We start from the raw sequence: 19,503 nt of genomic DNA, 5'->3' as shown, positions 1-19,503 counted from the left end.
ATCTCTAATCCAAATATATAGCTCTGTCCTTGAGTTCTTCAGCTCTCCACTTAATTTATCCATGTGCCTATTTGCATTTTAAATTTAATATATTTAACAACAAATTCTTGATTCCTTTCAGTCTCATCTGCTCCTAGTTGCTCTTCCCTCAGCAACCCCCACTCAGTGAACAGTAACTCTCTCCTTCCAACTGTTCAGGCCAAAGTTTTGAAACCATTCTTGAATCTTCTCTCTCATACAGATGCTAGAAAATCCTGCCACATCTACTCTGAAAACATATTCTGAATCACTATACTTATCACCACTTCTACCACTACTACCCTCATCCAAATTACCATCATCTTTTACTGGATTGTTGTAATAACTTTCTAACTGGTCTCCCAGATTCCACACTTGCCGTTTTACAGCCTGTTATCTCCAGGGCATCCAGAGGGATCATTTAAATGTTGAATATCGTACTCCTGTGCTTAAAACTCTCCAGCAGTTTCTCATCTCATTCCAAGAGATCTACATCATCTGGCCCCAGATACCTCTCTGACTTATTGATTATTATAATCACTGCTCTAGCTAACTGCACAGGAGCACACTGGTCTCTCTGCTATTCTGCAATTTCTGTCCCTTGCCAGGAGTGCTCTTCCCCCAGACATTCACAGGGCATGCTTCTATCTCCTTTTATACAGGTCACTGTCTAAATTAAATCTTATTAATAGACTGTCTCTGAGCACTGTATCTAATATTATGTCTAACATACACAAACACATATACCCTTACTTTCCTATAATTTTGTCCTGCTTTATTTTCCTTTATTATATTGATCCTTTATTTGCTTTTTGTCTGTTCCCTCTACTATAAAGTCCAAGAAAACATAAGATTTTGATCATGTTGCTCACTTCTATATAGAGAACACCTAGAGAGTACCAGGACACATTCTATGTGCTCAGTAGATATTTGTAGAAAGACTGAATTAATTACTGAATGAAATAAAATGGCTCTACACTCACCTCCACCAACACTACCTTATCTTCCCTGACAAAGGACAGTGGTCACTGTTCCAACTGCCAACAAGGAGGTGGTAGTGAAAGAGGCATTTGATGAACTTCAGATAGAATCAAGTGCAGAAGGGTTAAGTAGGGATGGTTGAGATTAATGGTTGACTATTGCCAGAATAACACTGGACTTCACAGAAGTGACAGAGATTAAATATATGATAAATTAAGTATAATACTCATGCATGTATGTACTTGTTGCACATTTATATACATACTATCTTAGTTCATCATGTTTGATAAAACAAAATACCATAGGCTAGGTATTTTTAAGCAATGGAACCTTATTCTCATAGTTCTAGACACTTGGAAATCCAAGATCAAGATGCCAGATTTGGTGTCTGTTGAAGGTCTATTTCCATGGTTCACAGATGGCAACTTCTCAATGTGTTCTCACGTGGTAGAAGGGGAAAAGACGTCCTCTCAGGCATCTTTAAGGGCATGAATCCCTTTTATGAGGTTCCATTCCTATGACCTAATCACCTCCCAAAATCCCACCTCCTAATTCCATCACATTGGTGACCAAGTTTCAACATATGAATTATATGGAAGTAGACAAATATTCAGACCATATAGCATTTCATCTCTGGCTTCCCAAAACTCATGTTCTTCCCACATACAAAATATATTCAAACCAATCCAGTAGCCAAAATTCTTAACTCATTCCAGCATCAAAAATAAGATGGGGTCGGGGCTGGAGTGATGGCTCAGTGGTAGAGAACCTGCCTAGCATGTGTGAGGCCCTGGGTTCAATCCTCAGCACTGCATATAATAAATAAATAAAAGATCCATTGACAACTAAAACATATTTTAAAAAACCATTTTTTCAGTCTTAGGGATCAAACCCTATGCATGCTAGGCAGGTGCTGTACCAGTTAGCTACATCCTCAGTCCCTCCACATCAAATTTAAAGGCTAATTCCCGAAGGTCATCTGAAAAACATCTAAATCAGTTCCTCCTGAGGCAGACTGCTCTCTAGCTATGAAGCTATGAAATCAAAGTTATGCACTTCCAAAGTACAATACTGGAACAGCCATAGGATAGCAATTCCCATTCCAAAAGGGAAAAAATAGGAAAGAATAACTGGTGCCAAGAAAATGTGAATCGAACAGAGCAAACAATACTAAATCTTAAGATTCCAGAATAATCTTTGACTTGATATTCCACCTTCTAGACACACTGCAACATGGGTTGATCTCCCATTTCCTAATACCTTCGCATTGGTGTTTAAATTTATACATATGAATTTGAGGGGACACAAATATGCAAGCCATAGCACATATATACATGTATTATCTAACTCTTGTTTAGATTGTGTCACAGAGTCACAGAGAGACTGGCTACCTTTCAGGAGATGCTGAGAGCACAGATATCTGAGAAAACTGAGATATTTAGTAGTAAGTACTGAGAAGGCAAAACATTTGATATAAAAGCCACATGTTAGTTATTAAGGAAAATATCAGTTTAAATGGTATGTTTAATGGCGGAAAGGTTCTATAAAAGGCCCCTCTAAGTACCATTGTGTCCAACAAATAAGCAGAGCTTTAAACTGAAAGATGTGAAAATAGGTGACAAACAGAGGTCTGAGGTATATGGTCACATCATCAGCCCTGGAGAAGACTCCCTGAAGCTGGAGGGACCTGTCACTCTGCTAAAAGCAACATTATAGTCCTGGGAGAAGACTAACACTACATCTGTTGTGGAAAGAGGGACTTAAACACTATAAATGGAACACAAAGGGGATCAGTCTCAGAAATAAAAATGAGCCCAGTTCATGAACTTGCAGCACAACATCAGGGCAACTTAGGAGTCACTTGGAAAATCATAGTGTGGACCGAGTTACAGGCTTGATCTATTTTAAGGTCGGACTTGGTCCTGGCTATAGGAAAAGAGGATTGTAGAAGCTGTGGTCCAGGCTATGCAAATACCTGAGTCCCAATAACTGGGATAGATTCAAACTAAGTAGCTTTCTCTCAGCAAAGGAAACTATCAGCGATGCAAAGAGAGATCCCACAGAGTGGGAGAATATCTTTGCCACTCATACTTCAGATAGAGCACTAATTTCCAGAATATATAAAGAACTCAAAAAACTCTACACCAAGAATACAAATAACCCAATCAACAAATGGCCTAAGGATATGAACAGATGCTTTACAGAAGAAGATCTACAAGCAATCAACAAACATATGAAAAAATGTTCACCATCTTTAGTAATAAGAGAAATGCAAATCAAAACTACACTAAGATTCCATCTCACCCCATTTAGAATGGCGATTATCAAGAATACAAGCAACAATAAGTGTTGGAGAGGATGTGGGGAAAAAGGTACACTCATATATTGCTGGTGGGGTTGCAAATTAGTGCAGCCACTCTGGAAAGCAGTGTGGAGATTCCTTAGAAAACTTGAAATGGAACCACCATTTGACCCAGCTATCCCACTCCTTGGCCTATACCCAAAGGACTTAAAATCAGCATACTACAGAGATACAGCCACATCAATGTTCATAGCTGCTCAATTCACAATAGCCAGACTGTGGAACCAACCTAGATGTCCTTCAATTGATGAATGGATAAAGAAACTGGCATATATATACAATGGAATATTACTCAGCTATAAAGAATAATAAAATTATAGCATTTGCAGGCAAATGGATGAAATTGGAGAATATCATGCTAAGTGAGATAAGCCAATCTTAAAAATCCAAAAGACAAATGATCTCACTGATAAGCAGATGATGACACATAATGGGGGTGGGAGGGGGGCAAGAATGGAGGAAGGAGGGACTGTATAGAGGGAAAAGAGGGGTGGGAGGGGTGGGAGAGGTGGGGGGAAGGAAAAAATAACAGAATGAATCAAACATCATTACCCTATGTAAATATATGATTACGCAAATGGTATGCTGTTATTCCATGTACAAACAGAAATAACATGTATCCCATTTGTTTACAATAAAAAAAAATATGGAAATGTAGCATTAAAAAAAATACCCGAGCCACATAATTACACAAAGAATGATCCTAAATCTTGCAAAATCTTTACTGGATAAAAATTATGCATAGAAACTGAGCATTGAGGATGCATCACTAATGTATTAAAGTTAATTGGGGTGTAGAGTCTAAGAAGGGGGAAATGTTTTTATTCAGTATGCTAAAAGTAATTGCTGTGCATGCCATATTGAATACAACTGTTGAACGCAGCCAAGTAATTATATATTCTAAAATCTAGCTTACACTTTCCATTCAAATATAGCAATATTTTTTAAACATTAAAGAAGCGAAGCCTCTGTTTAGCACACCTCATGTAAAAAGTACTTTGCTACTTTAAAAATAACCATTGCTAGATGAATTCAAAATGTAAATATCCTAGCAAAATGAAGAGTAATTCTTATTACTTTGATATAATTATTTTGGCCAACTTTTTTAAAATTATGGCACTTTCCCCTTTTCCTGCCTCCTCTTTTCTGTCAAATAGTCAGCTTTCTTTGTATTGCTTCCAGAGAAGGACATGACAGGCAGAAAGCCTTGCTGGGTGTGTAGCTCAATGGTAGACACATACTTAGCATGAAGGAAACCCCAGATTCAATATCCAGGATTTTTAAAAACAAAAGCCTAAGAGACTCTGTTCTGTATTCCCAAACCCAAGTCCTTAGAGAAATTTACAGAATCTTTTATAGACAAGAACCTAATACTCATCCCACCCCATACAAGAAAAGAATTTCTCCCAGGCTAAAAAAAGGGGATGAAGAAGGAGAGGGAGGGCATTGGAAAGGGAGAGGCTGATGCAGGGAGCAGATAGATAATAAGAAACCAGTACGTTTCTGAGAGAGGAACCTGCACATCCTCTCAAGCAAAGAACTGGGAGAATGAACTATCCCAGGAAAAGAGAAAATGGTTACATGGTGCTGATTCTAGGTGGTGATGGGCTCAACAGACTGGCAAAGACTCCTAGCATAGCCCAGAAGCAGCAAAGACAGCTGCCAGAAGTGAAGGTCCATCTTCTGCTGGAAAAGTAGAATCAAGTCTCAAATAATGTCTTTTTAATTGCATTCTCTAGTATTGCAGATGTAGAACAGTATCGTGTCATACTCTGTGAATGTAAAACCTCTTGTACCTGCTTTATGATACTTAGTAGTGACTGTGCTTTATCAGAGCTGTTTTTAATGATGTTGCTCTAGAATGTTTTCTTTTCAGATGATGATTGAGAAGATAATTTAAAAAATGGTGCCAGGTATCACAATAGTAACAGAACTTTGACATTTTCTCTTGTTTTTGTTTTTTTACTTCCCACTTTTTTTTTAAATGGAGTGTGCTGGATATCTCCATAATTTTGTTTGGACGACTGCAGAACCTAGAAAAACTGTTGCTGCTATTGATGAATAACATACTTCTATTATTGGTCTATATGTATTTATTGTACTATATTACATATTTTGTGTATATATATATATATATATAATTTGAATTTTTGGAAACTTTAGCTAACTGTGCTGTCAACTTTGGAAAAAGTATCCCAGCTTACAGTGTTAGGTTGGCATTGTACAGAAATTAAAAGCCATATTGGTCTAGATATGTTAAACTTAATTTTGTTTCGATTTGTATAGGGTTAACACACTGTATTAAATATGTAAGGTCTTGTCTACATGGGTTTACAGAAACTAATAAAGTATTTTCTAAATAATGAAAAAAAAAAAAAAAAAGAAGTGAAGAGACATGCAGACGAAGGACATCTTAGCAGCCTCCTGCACAGACTGGCCAAGAACCAGATGAGCTTCTGCCAGTGAACATTTCAGCACTATATGTGGCACACTGACCTTTGACAAAATGTCCGAGGGCAGTGGGAAATCCTCCAGATTCACTGAGATTAAGTTTCTACTGACCTGTACTTCTGCATTGAGCTAAGATACAGTAACAAGGACTAAATTTACCCTCTTACCTGAAACAATAAAGCAAATTATACAAAATAGTAGTTTTTCAAGACAATGGATACCAGGTAAAGAAGGACAACAGTCCCTGGAAATGGGAAACAAAGGAGATAAGCCCTGTGGTTGTTCCAGATTCTTCCTTGAGAGAGTTTCTAGGATGCAACTCAGGGAAGGAGAACAGAGGCAGAGTCCGACAGACTTCTTGTATTGAAGAGACAAACCTGAAAGCTTAGAGAGATCAAGGTAGCCAGAGTTTGTTAACATAGAATTTTATATCCAGCAAAAACACCCTTCAAAACTTAGAGTGGAATAAAGACTTTTCCAGACATACAATGTTTTAAAAGCATCACAAACGAAAAGAATATCACACTAAAATATGGATATACACAAAGGAATAAATTGTACAGGAAAAAGTACCTACATGTGTAAATATGTAAGTCTTTTCTTATTATTTAACCCCTTTAAAATATAATTGTTCAAATATAAATAATAACAATGTATTTGGGGGTTTATAGCATAGGCCTAAGTAAAATGTTTGACAAAAATAGCATTAAGGCTGGGAAGGGAGAGAGGAAATGATTTTATAGTATTGTGACGTGGTAGTATAATCCTACTTGAGCATAGATGATGAGAAGTCAAAGATGTATAATACAAACCTTACGGAAACCACTGACTAACAAAACAAAGGGTTATAGCTAATAAGACAACACACACACACACGCAGAGGAAGACGGAATGAAAAAAATTACTTCTTCTAAAAGAAGGCAGTAAAAGACAGCATAGAGCCCCACGAAGAGACCCAAATTCCAGCCCCAGCTCTCTCTCTGGATAACAGTAGGAATCTAATCACATTGTCTCTCTGGACCCCAGTCTCCCTCCCAGTAAAATGGGTGTTTGGATTAAAGTCTAGCATAGTTACTAGATGATGTGCAAGCCTTCTTTGATCCCTAACATTCTTTAGTTTCTGATCTCCTTTCCAGAATGTCATCTGGGATCTTAGTGAAGAGGGGTTGGTTACCGAGTTAAGAGTGGCTCAGAGAAATCTCCATTAGAACTTCCATCAGAAAAGAAGATTAGACAAGGAGTCAAGAGACCTGAACTCACATCTTATCTTCTCTTGACCAGCAGAAACCCAATGACAATGAGAATAGCCCTGTAGATTTCTGAATTCTCATCTGTGATGCAAGGTGATTAAATGAATCCTCAGGCCTTGTCACTACTGACATTTCAATTTGTGCTTCTAAATGTCATCCTCAGTTGTTCTCACACTCTTAATCAGTACTCAGTAAAAATAAATTAAAATCTGTCTCACAAACTCTGATCCATTCTGAATTTATATTAACTTTTTGGTGATTTTGAATAAAAATGTTTCAATCAAGCCCTGGCTGAAGAAAATGAATGAAAACAACCAACTACATGACAGGGAAAATTCAGTGGTTTTCTAAGGCAAAGCTTTCTTCTTTACAGCAGCATGGGGGCTCACAAAAATTCTGGCGAATAAGGAAAGTCTTCAAGACCCAAGTCTTCTACTTAATTGTCAATCCCATTTGGTATATGAATTTTGCCCTTATCATTAATTTATTCTCTATGCCTGAAAAAATTAAAAATAGAAAGGATAGGAGGAATTTCATTCCAAACACACAATTCTTTGACGACTTAAGAAGCACGATTCATTGCTGGTGGGGTTGCAAATTGGTGCGGCCACTCTGGAAAGCAGTATAGAGATTCCTCAAAAAATTTGGAATGGACCCACATTTTGACCCAGTTATCCCACTCATCAGTTTATACCCAAAGGACTTAAAGTCAGCATACTATAGTGACACAGCCACATCAATGTTTATAGCAGTTCAATTCACAATAGCTAGATTGTGGAACCAACCTAGATGCCCTTCAGCAGATGAATGGATAAAGAAACTGTGGTATATATACACAATGGAATATCATTCAGCCACAAGGAAGAATAAAATTATGGCATTTGCAGTTAATTGGAGACTATCATGCTAAGTGAAATAAACCAATCCAAAAAAACCAAAGACTGAATGTTTTCTCTGATAAGGGGATGATGATATATAATGGGGGTTGGGGGGTGGGGGGTAAGAGAAGAATGGAAGAACTTTGGATTACGTAGAGGGAAATGAGAGGGGGGAAGGGGCGGGGTATAAAAGATGATGGAATGAGACAGACATCATTACCTTATGTGCATGTGTGATTACACAAATGATGTGAATCTACATCATGTACAACCATAGAAATGAAAAGCTGTACCCCATTTGTGTATAATGAATCAAAATGCAGTCTGTAAAAATTAAAAAAAAATAAAAAACAAAAGAAGCAGGATTTCCATGTGAATCTGTCACCCAGGCTTGAAACTTGATCTGAGCTGTACTTTGCAGAATCATAGAATTCTTCTTATGTCCCTCGTCTGTTTCCCAGGATTTCACCAAATTGCTCAAGGCTGTTGAGATGGTACTAAATTGGAGGCAACTGGGAAGGATTACTAAAAAGGAAGAGAGAGGTTTCTAAACTGTGCATCTTACAGAAAAAGCTCAAACAAACAAACAAACAAAAGCTAAGCTATTGACAGCAGTTCTTTTGAATACACAAAGCAGTTCCCAACCTTGCTTCCTTGTCCACAGATAAAATCTCACCAAAAGTCTCTTTTCTCAAAACACAACAATAAAAACCTCCTATAACAAGCTACAGCAAAGACAGAAAGTTGGGCTAGGAAGGAAGCTCAGTGGTAGAGCAGTTGCTTACCAAATAGTAGTCCTGGGTTTGATCCACAGTACTATTTAAAAAAAAAAAAAAAAAAAAAAAAAAAAAAAAAAGGAGAAGAAAGGAAAAACAGAACTTGTCAAGCAGAGTGGTATTACTCCCTTATTTTCCTGTGGGTTTCATACTGTAGAGAACTTAAGTACAGTAGCCCTCCCTTAAGGGAAGGGTAGAGATCCATTCCAAGATTTTCCATGGATGCCTCATAAAGTCCATAACTTTGTATATGTTTTTTCCTGTTTATCTGTACCTATAATAAAGTTTAATTTATAGATTAGGTAAGTAAGAGATTAACAGCAATCACTAATAATAAAATAGGATCATTATAGTAATCTATTACAATAAAATTGTTTAAAACTTATGAATTATCTATTTCTGGGATTTTCCATTTAATAATTTCAGACATGTTGACCACAGGTAACTGAAACCATGGAAAGTGCAACTGCTGATTGGAGAGGAGGAGACAATAACACAAAAAAAGCGAAGCCAGTGTCACTTAGATCCTTTAGTGAAAAAGAAATTGATATCCAGTTTAAACCCAATTCAATACTCACTTGGAAATTTTATTTTCTCATAATACAGAACGTCCTAATGCAAGGTTTGGTTAGTTCAGTTATTCAACAATGTCATTGGAGACTTAAGCTGTTTTCTTCCCTCTGCTGAACAAAGCATTATCTTCCTCCTAGGTCTCATGTCCTCATGGTCAGTGGTTGGGACAACAGTATACCCAGTATACATGCAGGGGGAGAAAAACATTGGCTTTAAGCAAACCTTAAGCAAATCTGTTCTCCTTCTTGCTGTATTTGCAGCTATGTCCTTCGCACCTTCAGAGAAGTAATGAAGTCCTCCTTCATGCCAGCTGACAGGTATCTGCATATTCCCATTTTAAGTACATTCAAATTTTCTGTGTCCTTTTATATTTTTAGCATTGAAGAGTTTTAAAAATTAATAATTGACAGTAGTCACAATCTTAAGTATAAAGAATTTTTAGCCAAACATTTGAAGTATCTGACATGTAATAGAATTTCAGTAAGTCTTTGTTGCGTGAATGAATGAATAAATCAATTATAGTACTCTAAATCAGCTTGACCCTGAACCAGTCATAGGCAAAGGAAAGGTAACATGTTATATCATTTCTCAATTTGTTTCTCCAAAGAGAAACAACTGTAGTATTAATGATAATCCCATTGTAGAAAATTTGTCTCAAGAGTCTTACCTTATAGCTACCCAAAGATCCTAGCAGAAACTTTGAAATTAAATTGTTTTACTTTCTGCATGTTTACTTTATCCCCTAGGTTAAAGTTTGAAACAGTGCACTCTTCTATAATTTCTGACAATGGTTTGGAATCAGTTGGAGAATTCCCATTCCTGCTAAACATGCAATCCCCTTAAAATGTGGGACATAATTTGACGTTCCAGGAAAACTGGTTCATTCAGGCCTCAGATGCCTTGTCTTGTGTTTTGACATGTACTTGTAGTGAGTAGAATTGTGTTGCCCCACAACCACCAAAAAAGAAAGATATTCAAGTCCTAACTCCCAATAACTATGAAAATGACCTTATATGGAAACAGGGTCCTTACATATGAAATCAGATTAAGGTGAGGTATACTGGATAAGGGCAAACCCTAATTCAATTACTGGTGTTCTTATAAGAAAAGAAAAATTTGGATACAGAGGTAGAAGACACACACACACAAGGAGAATGCCATGTGACCACAGAGGCAGAGGTTTGATGTATCTACAAACCAAGGCACGTCTAGGATTACCAGCAATCACCTGAAGCTAGGAAGAGGCAAAGGAAGGATTCTGTCCTAGTGCCTTCAAAGACAAAATGAGCCTCATGACCTTCCACACAACCCCCTCTGTCTTTAGCTGTGATGCGCTAGTTCTACTAACAACATATCTGAGATTTTATATTCCAAATAAAGTGTTTTTAAAACTCTCCTGACACCAAAACCCATGAAAACTAAGTTTGTAATAATCTGAAGAGTTGCTCTTCCACCAAATTGTTAGTCCCTCCACAATTAAAATCCTTCATGTTTTCATTCTATAGTTCGTTCTGTCCAGTTTGTGGCAATAGCTCAGAGCCATAATTTAAATCCTCAGAAAGCTATTTCCATCCTTTCTCTTCATCTCCCTGAAGTATCAGAAAGCTATTGGGCAAGAAATGGTCATGTAACTCAACCTACTCCTGATGGATATTCCCAATCTCCTGTGGTCAGAGTCATGAGACATACAAACGACCCTACCTCCTCAGATCTCACTGCTTCTGCTACTGATGCCTCATTTATTCATTCATTCCTCCTTTCATATCTACTGAGCTTGTACTCTGTGTCAGGTCCAGTTCCAGGCAGAGGGTGTATAACAAGATAAAAATGGATAATGAATGCCCTTAGGAAGTATACTTTCTATTTGGTGATGATCATAAATAAATAAAGCAAAGCAATTGTTGCTAAAGACTATAGAGGAAATATAAAGATGGTAAGAAGTGCAATTTTAGAAGGGTAGTCAAGATAAACCAACTTCTAGTGGCTATAGAAAAATGCAACTACCAACAGTACTTGGTTACAAAAATTCTATTTATTACTTTGTAGAGTAGTATTTCCTCTTGACTTTCTAGGCAGAGTCATTCCTCAGTGCCCATGATCTTAACCTTCTCTCTTGTGTCTTGGAGGAAGTTTCTTTTCCAACCCTCTTCTCTGCCCCATCACAATCCTTCCTCCTCTCTAGGGCTAATGGTTGGATGCATTCTGGCAGGTCCATTCCAGCAGTGCTCTCTCTGTATACGAAGCACAGAACTTATATCCTCCCTCACCATTCCAGTTGAACTCTGACCAACACAGAAGGGAACCATCACCTCTGATACTCTTCATTCTGCATACTTTGTATCTGGTGGTACCATGCGATAAGACCTTTCCTTTTTCCTTCATTTTTTATAACAATTTGCACTGCTTGCTGACTCGTAGAACCCAGAGTCACTGAGATGGCTAAGAAATTTTTATGTCTCCTAATTTTTCAACCCCCCTGGCTCTTTTCACTCCATGGAGTCTCTTCCCTCTTGATTTTATTAGTTTCAGGAAAAAATAAAGGAGTTAATCCAGTAACTATAGCAGTCAGAACAGTCAGTTTGTAGTGACCTCTAGGTATCCTCTCTGCCCCCTATAACTCTGCCTATTTATTCTAGAGATTTGATTAGCACCATACCAATCTACAAAGCTTTAAAGTGCTGAGTTATCATCTGCCTATTTTTTCCCTTCTAATGTATAAAAAGAAATCAATTGATGGCAGCTCATGTTTCTGTCCTTTGCTTCCCTTGCCAGAGGTGACTCCCACTGTTTCTGAGTGAGAACAGGCTGTGTGCCTGCCCTGCAGCCTCTCCAGTTGAGAATGAGATCATGAAGAAAATCCACATTCTCTTCTCATTGCCCAGCTCCCCCTGTGACAATTAAACCATGTGGTATGGAGGTTAAACTGCTCTTATATCCAATCCCAACTTTTCTTTTTTTAATTAATTACCTTCCAAAATCAGAAGAGAAAAATAATCAAAAAGACACTAAGACCATATATTACAGCTGTCTTGAGGGTTTACATCCACAAACAACTACCTGTGGAATCTTGGGCATGTCACTCAGTCACTCAATGACTCTGTTTTCCCTCCATGAAATGGACTTAATAATAGTAGCTACTGTGAGGACACAGAGTAACCATTAAATGAGTTTATATATGTAAAGTACTTGGGACCATAACTGGCACATAGTGAACACCATGTTAAGCGTTAGCATCCACTTGGGGTTAAGATTAAGTACATAAATTCATAGTTTATTCCAAATTATTTGGAGACAGATTATCTGCTGTCTTTTCTCTAGGAGAAACAGTGTGATAAACAGGTTCTGAAGTCAGACAGACAAGAAATACATCTGAGCTCAGTTGCATGACCTTAGAAATGTTATGAATCCTAGGTAAGCCTCAACTTCCTTGTCTCCTAAATAGTGATAATAACGTCTGCTCCATAGAGCTGCTAGGAGAACTAGGTTTGTTAAGTGTTCATATTGAACATGCATATTCAATATATGGCTTCTGTTTCTCAAAATGCAATATACATCCTTGAGGGGGCAAGACTGTTCCTTAAAAAATAGAATTTAGTCATCTTGGAATGCAGAAAGAGACCTGAGCTCCTGACTTATCTTTTCTAATGAGGAGCCACTTCTGTTCTGGCAGTCCAGGTTACACTGCCATCTGGGCAGATAGCCAATATGTCCTCAGTGCCCCATCCTTATGTGTCTTCCCTTCCAGCCCAACAACTTTCCTGACCCAGGTCAACTTCCTTTGCCAACAGCACATCCATTATTCAGAACTGTCTTCTAATTATGGTTCAAAATATGTCAAACCATAAAATAAAACTGTCCCAAAGATTATGGGCTCATAGGCCACCCTCTCTGGTTTTCTAATAGTAAAAACTGTCCTTGGATAAGACCAATTAAAACACACCAAGAAGGTGGGCATTTCAGGCATGGAGGCAGGATTGGAAGGGTGGAAGCATAGCATTTCATAAGCAACTCAATCAAGTCATCAAAGTAAATTGCTAAGTAATCTGTATGACCTGTATGTGCAGAACTCTTTGCCTTAGAAAAGAAGTCATGTTATGCAAATATCTTATTTCTGATTGAGTCAGTTTTTATCTGGTGCCTCAATGGTAATGGATTGCAGCTCTACTTGTAAAGTAGTAGAATTAAGAGTAACTTCAGGGCCAGGAGTGGTGGCATATGTCTATAATCCATCCCAGTGATTTGGGAGGCTGAGACAGGAGGATCGTGAGTTCAAAACTAGCCTCAGCAATGGTGAGGTGATAAGCAACTCGGCAAAACAGGTCTCTACATAAAATACAAAATAGGTCTGGGATGTGGCTCAGTGGTTAAGTGCCCCTGAGTTCAATCCCCAGTACCCATCCCCAGAAAAAGAGTAACTTCAGGTTAAACTCCATGTATGTATGATATATCAAAATGCATTCTACTGTCATGTAAAAGTAATTAGAAAAAATTTAAAATATTAAAAAAGAAGAACTTCAGCATCACTTTTTACTCATGCTTCATATTGCACATGAATAAACTTAGAAGTAAGAAACTCATCCATGACCACAAAGGTTAGGAATGACAGTCAGGTGTAGAACCCTGGTCCCAATCTCTCTTACTCTTTCTACTGCCTCACATCACTGCTGAACCTTAGATATCTGCACAACAGTGATGCATCTGTGTAACCAAAACTTCTTTATCATTGCATGATTTTCTCTCTGATGATAAACTTAAAGAAAAAATCTTTATAGAGAACACCTCTGTGTTTAAAACAAGAACAAAATCCTTCCAGCAGCAAACTGACATGTGCTTTCATTATACTGCCATCCTTGAATCACTCAAAATGCACTTATGCCCTTGTTCATCTAATATTCCAGATAAATATCACCCGCCACCTTGAAGCAGATCATTTTCTGCTGATAAACAGCCCTTGACAAAGGCTGTGCACAGTCAGTTTTTACCACCTGTTCATTAATCCCTAGAAATGCCCTATACCCAAATTCTTAATTGCTTAAACAAATGGTTTCCATGGATGATTGAACATCAGAGTGAATCTTTAGCACCTGCTGATAGTAAAAGTGGTTCCTTGTGACATTGCTCCTAAACACTCCTCCCCTGCATCCCAGGGAACATTGAGAGAAGTTTAGAGAACAGTGACAGTGACAGGTGGGGGACCAAGCTTCTGCTCCCTTCTGGATGTCATTGGGAGAACAGGTGAAATAGGAAAGTAGCATGTGTGAGAGACAGGTCTGGTGGGAACACACTTCAGGGTTAGTGAGAATTTAGGTTTAGTTTCAATTATGATTAAGCAAACATCTTTGTTGAGAATCTTTAAAGAGAGGAATACTTAAACAGGACATGGGGAGAACTCAGTTCTTGAAGAAATGGTCACATTGTGGTCATATGAAGCCCATCTCACCATTTTGGTCTGCCTTTCTATTTGGCTCCATTGTTGGCCTGTCCAGCTCTGTGACTTGTCTGGAAACAGTAATCCCTTTCCCTCCCCCACACCCCCACTGCCACCATTCATATGGTTACATCAGTGCAGCTGTTCCACACCATTTGACCCTGCCCCAGGTCGCAGCTGACCCCTAATCTAGGTAAGCCCATAGAGCCCCTTCCTACAATTTTCAGACTTCAGGCCAGTTCCCTTCAGCATCTTTCTGTTGCACATTTTGCAAAGCTCAGAACCCTTCATGACTGTATCCTACCTTTTGGAAACAGAGAACACCAATCTAAAGAAAGAAAAATTAGAAACTGATTATAGCAAAGGAAAAATGGAGACAGAGGTCAATATGATGAGCTTTGTTCCTTGTTCCTACTGTCCCTGGAGCACATCTACCATCCTAATCTGGGATTTCATGAGACTTCCTGGTATTTGAATAATAAGATCACCTTTTTATTTTAAGCTAAATAAGAATCTGTCATAGGAAAAAAAAAGCATCTTAATGATTATGTTTTCTTATTTTCTTCCTTTCTTTGATACTGTCTTTATGGTAGATCATTTAAATCCAAGGATATTGTCTGTTTTTCCTTGAAAGTAATATATATGTTTCCCTCATGTTTGTGATATAATTAGATAAAGATGGAGTGACTTGGGTTTCTGCTATCTTAGCATTTTCCAATACTGTTTAATTGTGGGGAAGTAGATTAACAATGCTGCCAAATGTGAAGCACACCTGTATGTACCTGGAAGCACAGCCAGGACTAATGGGAAAGTGACATAGGAGGGCAGGCTTGTTCATCCTATATCTCCCGTATATTATTTATTACAGGATATGGGTCATTGTGGAGATAAGAGGCGTGTGAGTGGGTATCCCATGGATACCCACTTTAAAAACTTTAAAAACTTCTTCTTCCTGTGGTGCTGGTAAGACTCATGGGATTGAGACCGGGATCTAAGACTCCCTATGCAAGACCAGTTTCCATCTTGTGTACCAACCTTGGCAAGCACAGAGACATGGCTACTAGGAGATAACAACTCCTTTTTGAGGTCCTAGCAATGGTCAATAAGTGAAAATAAAATTAGAAAAGCCCATCCCCTTTTTACTTTAAACTGAAGAGAAACCTGTCACCAGAAAAAAAAAAAAAAAAAAAAAAAAGTCCTAACAAATCGTGAAAACTGTTCTGAAAAAGCAAAATTTAGGCATGCTTATGAATGTTTTAAAAAGGAACACCAAGTGGAGCCTGTCTTCTCCCCATATTTTTCACCATTTCCTTCCCACTGTCCTATGTTCCTATCTTGAGGGATTCATTAAAACTGTTCTGTCTGATTCTTTATTTGAAGGCAATTTTTGAGCAAATGTGTGAAGTAGGGACTCCATGTCCTCTGTCTGCTCCCATGATGCCCCTCAGCACATGGAGTTCCAGATAGGTTCTCCATTTCTCCAACAGAGGCTCAAGTATTTCCAGCCTCACTTCTCCATTTCTAATCCTCACCTCAAATTGGTCCCCTGTACTTATGATCTTGTTCTCTATTGATTTCTCAGTGGTTTATTAATCCTTTGTATAATATATTTGCAAACTAATATCTCAGGAAAAGTTTGCCAATTCCAAAGAAATGCCCTTAACTGTGGAATTGCAGACAAAGTGTTACATAAGTTGGGGAGTTGGACCTTTATATATTCTAGGCCTAAATAACCTGTTATCTATGTTTGGACCGACCTCTCTGTCTCTGTACACATAAGAATTCCATCAATGAAGTGCTTAGGCTTATATTATTTCATACTCTTTTGTATTTATTGAGAGCCTTTCCTGCTGATGTTTAAACTGCTCTTCAGTGTACTGTTTCTCTCAACCTTTTAAAAAGGAAGGATTGAGTAAATCAGAATCTTAGACATGCTTAATAGCTCAAGCTCGGAAGAGACACTTATGTAAACTCTACAACTTCTCACACTTTCCCTAGGACAAAAAGGAAGATGGGGGAGAGGAAGGCAAGATTTCATACATATATGTATACATGTATATATGAAACATTGTTAGTCCTGACTTCCTTGATCCTGAAACTGACTGAAGAGCTTTCATATTTGTAGGCCAGCTCCTGAGGTATATATAATCAAGATCTGAAGAAAGTACAGCTGCACCTGAACTTGACCACCACTTGACACTGAGACCCCCCCTATGATTCATACAATAGAAAATGACCATGAATCTACCATGTGCCAGTCATTATGATAGATTTTACCTCCTCCTGCTCAGAGTTTTGTGTTTTCCCAATCACTGGCTAGAATGACTGTACTGGGAAACACTTAAGGTACCTAAGAATAAAGACTATGCCAAGTATATGAAATCATTAAACTTTCTTTTGCTGGTGGATTGAGTAATACTTTGATTGCTAACAAATACAGAATAGAAATACATGATAAACACTTTTTTCCATTTTTTACTTCTCAAAATGAATTAGGGAAGAACACAATCAAATGTTGAAGTAGAACAAAATTAAATTATGATCAATGATAGTGAGATAATTTGCAAATTATTTACAACCACCTTAAAAAAGTTCATTTGCCTTTCGGCACCTAGAATGCTACATTTTTATTTTTCAAAACTTTTTTGGTTTACCTCGTCTAAGTTTTTCTAGCACAGTTGGTTGTATAATGAATTCTTCCAAATTAAATACTTGTTGCAGTTTCTTTCTTAGTTATCTATTGCTACACATAAATCAAGAATTATTACCTTTCATAGTTCTCAGGTAATTGAACTGAGCTAGATGGTTCTCTCCTGGGATCTCACATGTCAGATGGAACCACAGCTATTTGAAATTTGACAAGGCTGAACACCCAAGCTGGCTCATCCATGACTGAGAGCTGATGCTGAGTAAAGACTAGAAATCAAGTGGAGATGAAAACAAAAATACCTACACATGGTCTTTATCAGGTTTGGGCTCCCTGTGGCTGGACTTTATGCTAGCTCACTTTTAAGAGATAAAATCAGAAAAGTAAGCATTATAAGAGAGTCAGGCAAAAGGTAGAAGGTTTGGGCCTCAGAAACTATCATTTGTGATTTATCTTGTTGGCCAAAAGTCAGTCGTAGGGGGTCAAGACTTATCCAAATTCAAAGGGAGAGGGTGACAAAAAGTCACAAATACAGGGATGCTTGGTTCTCTGAAAATCCATCTTTAGAAAGCTGCTGCCACAGTCCACCTTCTAGTCACTACAGTCTACTTTTAGCCACTCATGATTTATATGCCTCCAACATACAAAGTACACTGGCCTCTCCTAATGGCTCCAAGTCTCATTCCATTACGGTGTTAGGCTTGGATTTTTGAAAATCTAGGATCTCATCTTCTCAACCAGGTTTAGGTAGTGAGGAGGCTCATCAGGTATAGGTCTTCATGTGCACTTTCTCAAATGGTACCAATTCTCTTCTAGTTAGTAATTACTACCTAGCACATCTCTTAGAATCGAGTGACTTCTAAAGGCATTTTACTTTGTGAGTCAGGAGTTCAGAGAAGATAGAACTCATTGCAGGGCATCAGCTAGAGCAGCTGTGACTGGCAAAATGTATCCCTCAAATTCATGTCGGACGCCCTACTCACTCTCTCCTGCTCCTGCTCTCCCAGCAGTCTTTTTTCTTCCCTCCAGAGCATCGGTTTCATATAGCAGGGTATCCTCAGAATACCTGAATTTCTTATTTGGTCACTGGCTTTGTCCAAAAATGAACTTGAAAGTCCCAGAATATCACTTCTGTCATATTATTAAACCAGGTCACCAAGACCAGCCCAGATGCAAAGGGAAGGAAATAGAGTCCATTCTTGGGGCAAAGGTATGATGAGGAAAGGAATTGATGTTAGCCATCTTGGAGACAAATTACTAAGTTTTCCTTGTCGCCTACATGAACATGGGGCTCTCCTAGGAAAACCGTTCTTCTCTGCTAAACCACAGCCTAAATGTCACCTCCCTCTAGGTGGTTTTCCTTGACCCCCCCCAGAATGCTTAGGTGTCCCTTCTAAATGTTCCCATAATGAGTACTTTTGTCATAGCACTTGGTACTCCCATTACTAAGATTGTTTAATTTTGTCTCCTTGACTCGATGCTACAAGCATCACTCTCATTCACTGCTGCATCTGCTACATCCCTAACACCCAGCATGGTATGCTGCACACGATAGACCCTCAATTAATATGTAATGGAATAAAACCAGAAGCTGATTGTATCAACTGCCAATCTTGCTGGAACTATCTGGTGGCTTCAAAGGCAGGATGGAATCTTTGGCCTTTGTATTCCTCTTTTATTTTTTCCAAACATAAAACAGCAATACTTTTCTTGTTAATAACATCATCAAGTCTTGTCCTGGACTGATTTTTTCCTGCATGAGCTCTTGTGGGCTGAAGGAGTGATTATCATGCACAAGACAGAAAAGGGGAGGGAACCTAAACTGCTCCTGAAAATGAATCTACCATGATGCAACAGCCAGGAGCTTAATAGGGAGCATGATCTTCAATTTGCTGAGTGTAGCTCTACAAGGAGCCCTGAGTTGAGTTTGTGACATGTCATTTCTCAGAGGATTTCAGCTACTGCTACTGCTATAGGGAAGGATTGATGACTCTGATAAGAGATTTGAACACAGTCCTCATAAAACGGAAGGACTAGGATTGTCCACCTCATTGGCATTGCAGGCATGTGTGTGTGCGTGCCACACATAATAATGAATGTAAATTATATACGTAGTGTAAAAAGATAGACTATTTGAGG

At 38.2% G+C, this 19,503-nt stretch overlaps 1 protein-coding gene across 3 annotated transcripts in view; it reads right to left on the bottom strand.

The window, feature by feature from the left end:
• FUT10 (fucosyltransferase 10) overlaps positions 1-19,503 on the bottom strand; it is a 189,220-nt gene that overhangs the window by 18,783 nt on the left and 150,934 nt on the right. The window contains exon 6 of one of the 3 annotated variants that reach the window (XR_013763912.1): positions 8,899-8,990. The exons of 1 other annotated variant lie outside the window; for it this stretch is intronic. Coding sequence is in view for 1 of the 2 variants with exons in the window: in XM_079140671.1 (XP_078996797.1) it covers positions 8,981-8,990 (10 nt within the window). In the remaining variant the exon portion in view is untranslated. Of the gene's footprint in view, positions 1-8,898; positions 8,991-19,503 lie in introns of those variants that run through there. One more of the 3 variants, XM_079140671.1, reaches the window with a different exon arrangement.

This window comes from Sciurus vulgaris, assembly GCF_902686455.1.
Source record: "Sciurus vulgaris genome assembly, chromosome: 5".
NCBI lineage: Eukaryota > Metazoa > Chordata > Mammalia > Rodentia > Sciuridae > Sciurus > Sciurus vulgaris.
Note: the sequence above shows the minus strand (reverse complement) of the source record. Positions and strands in the feature narration are given on the sequence as shown.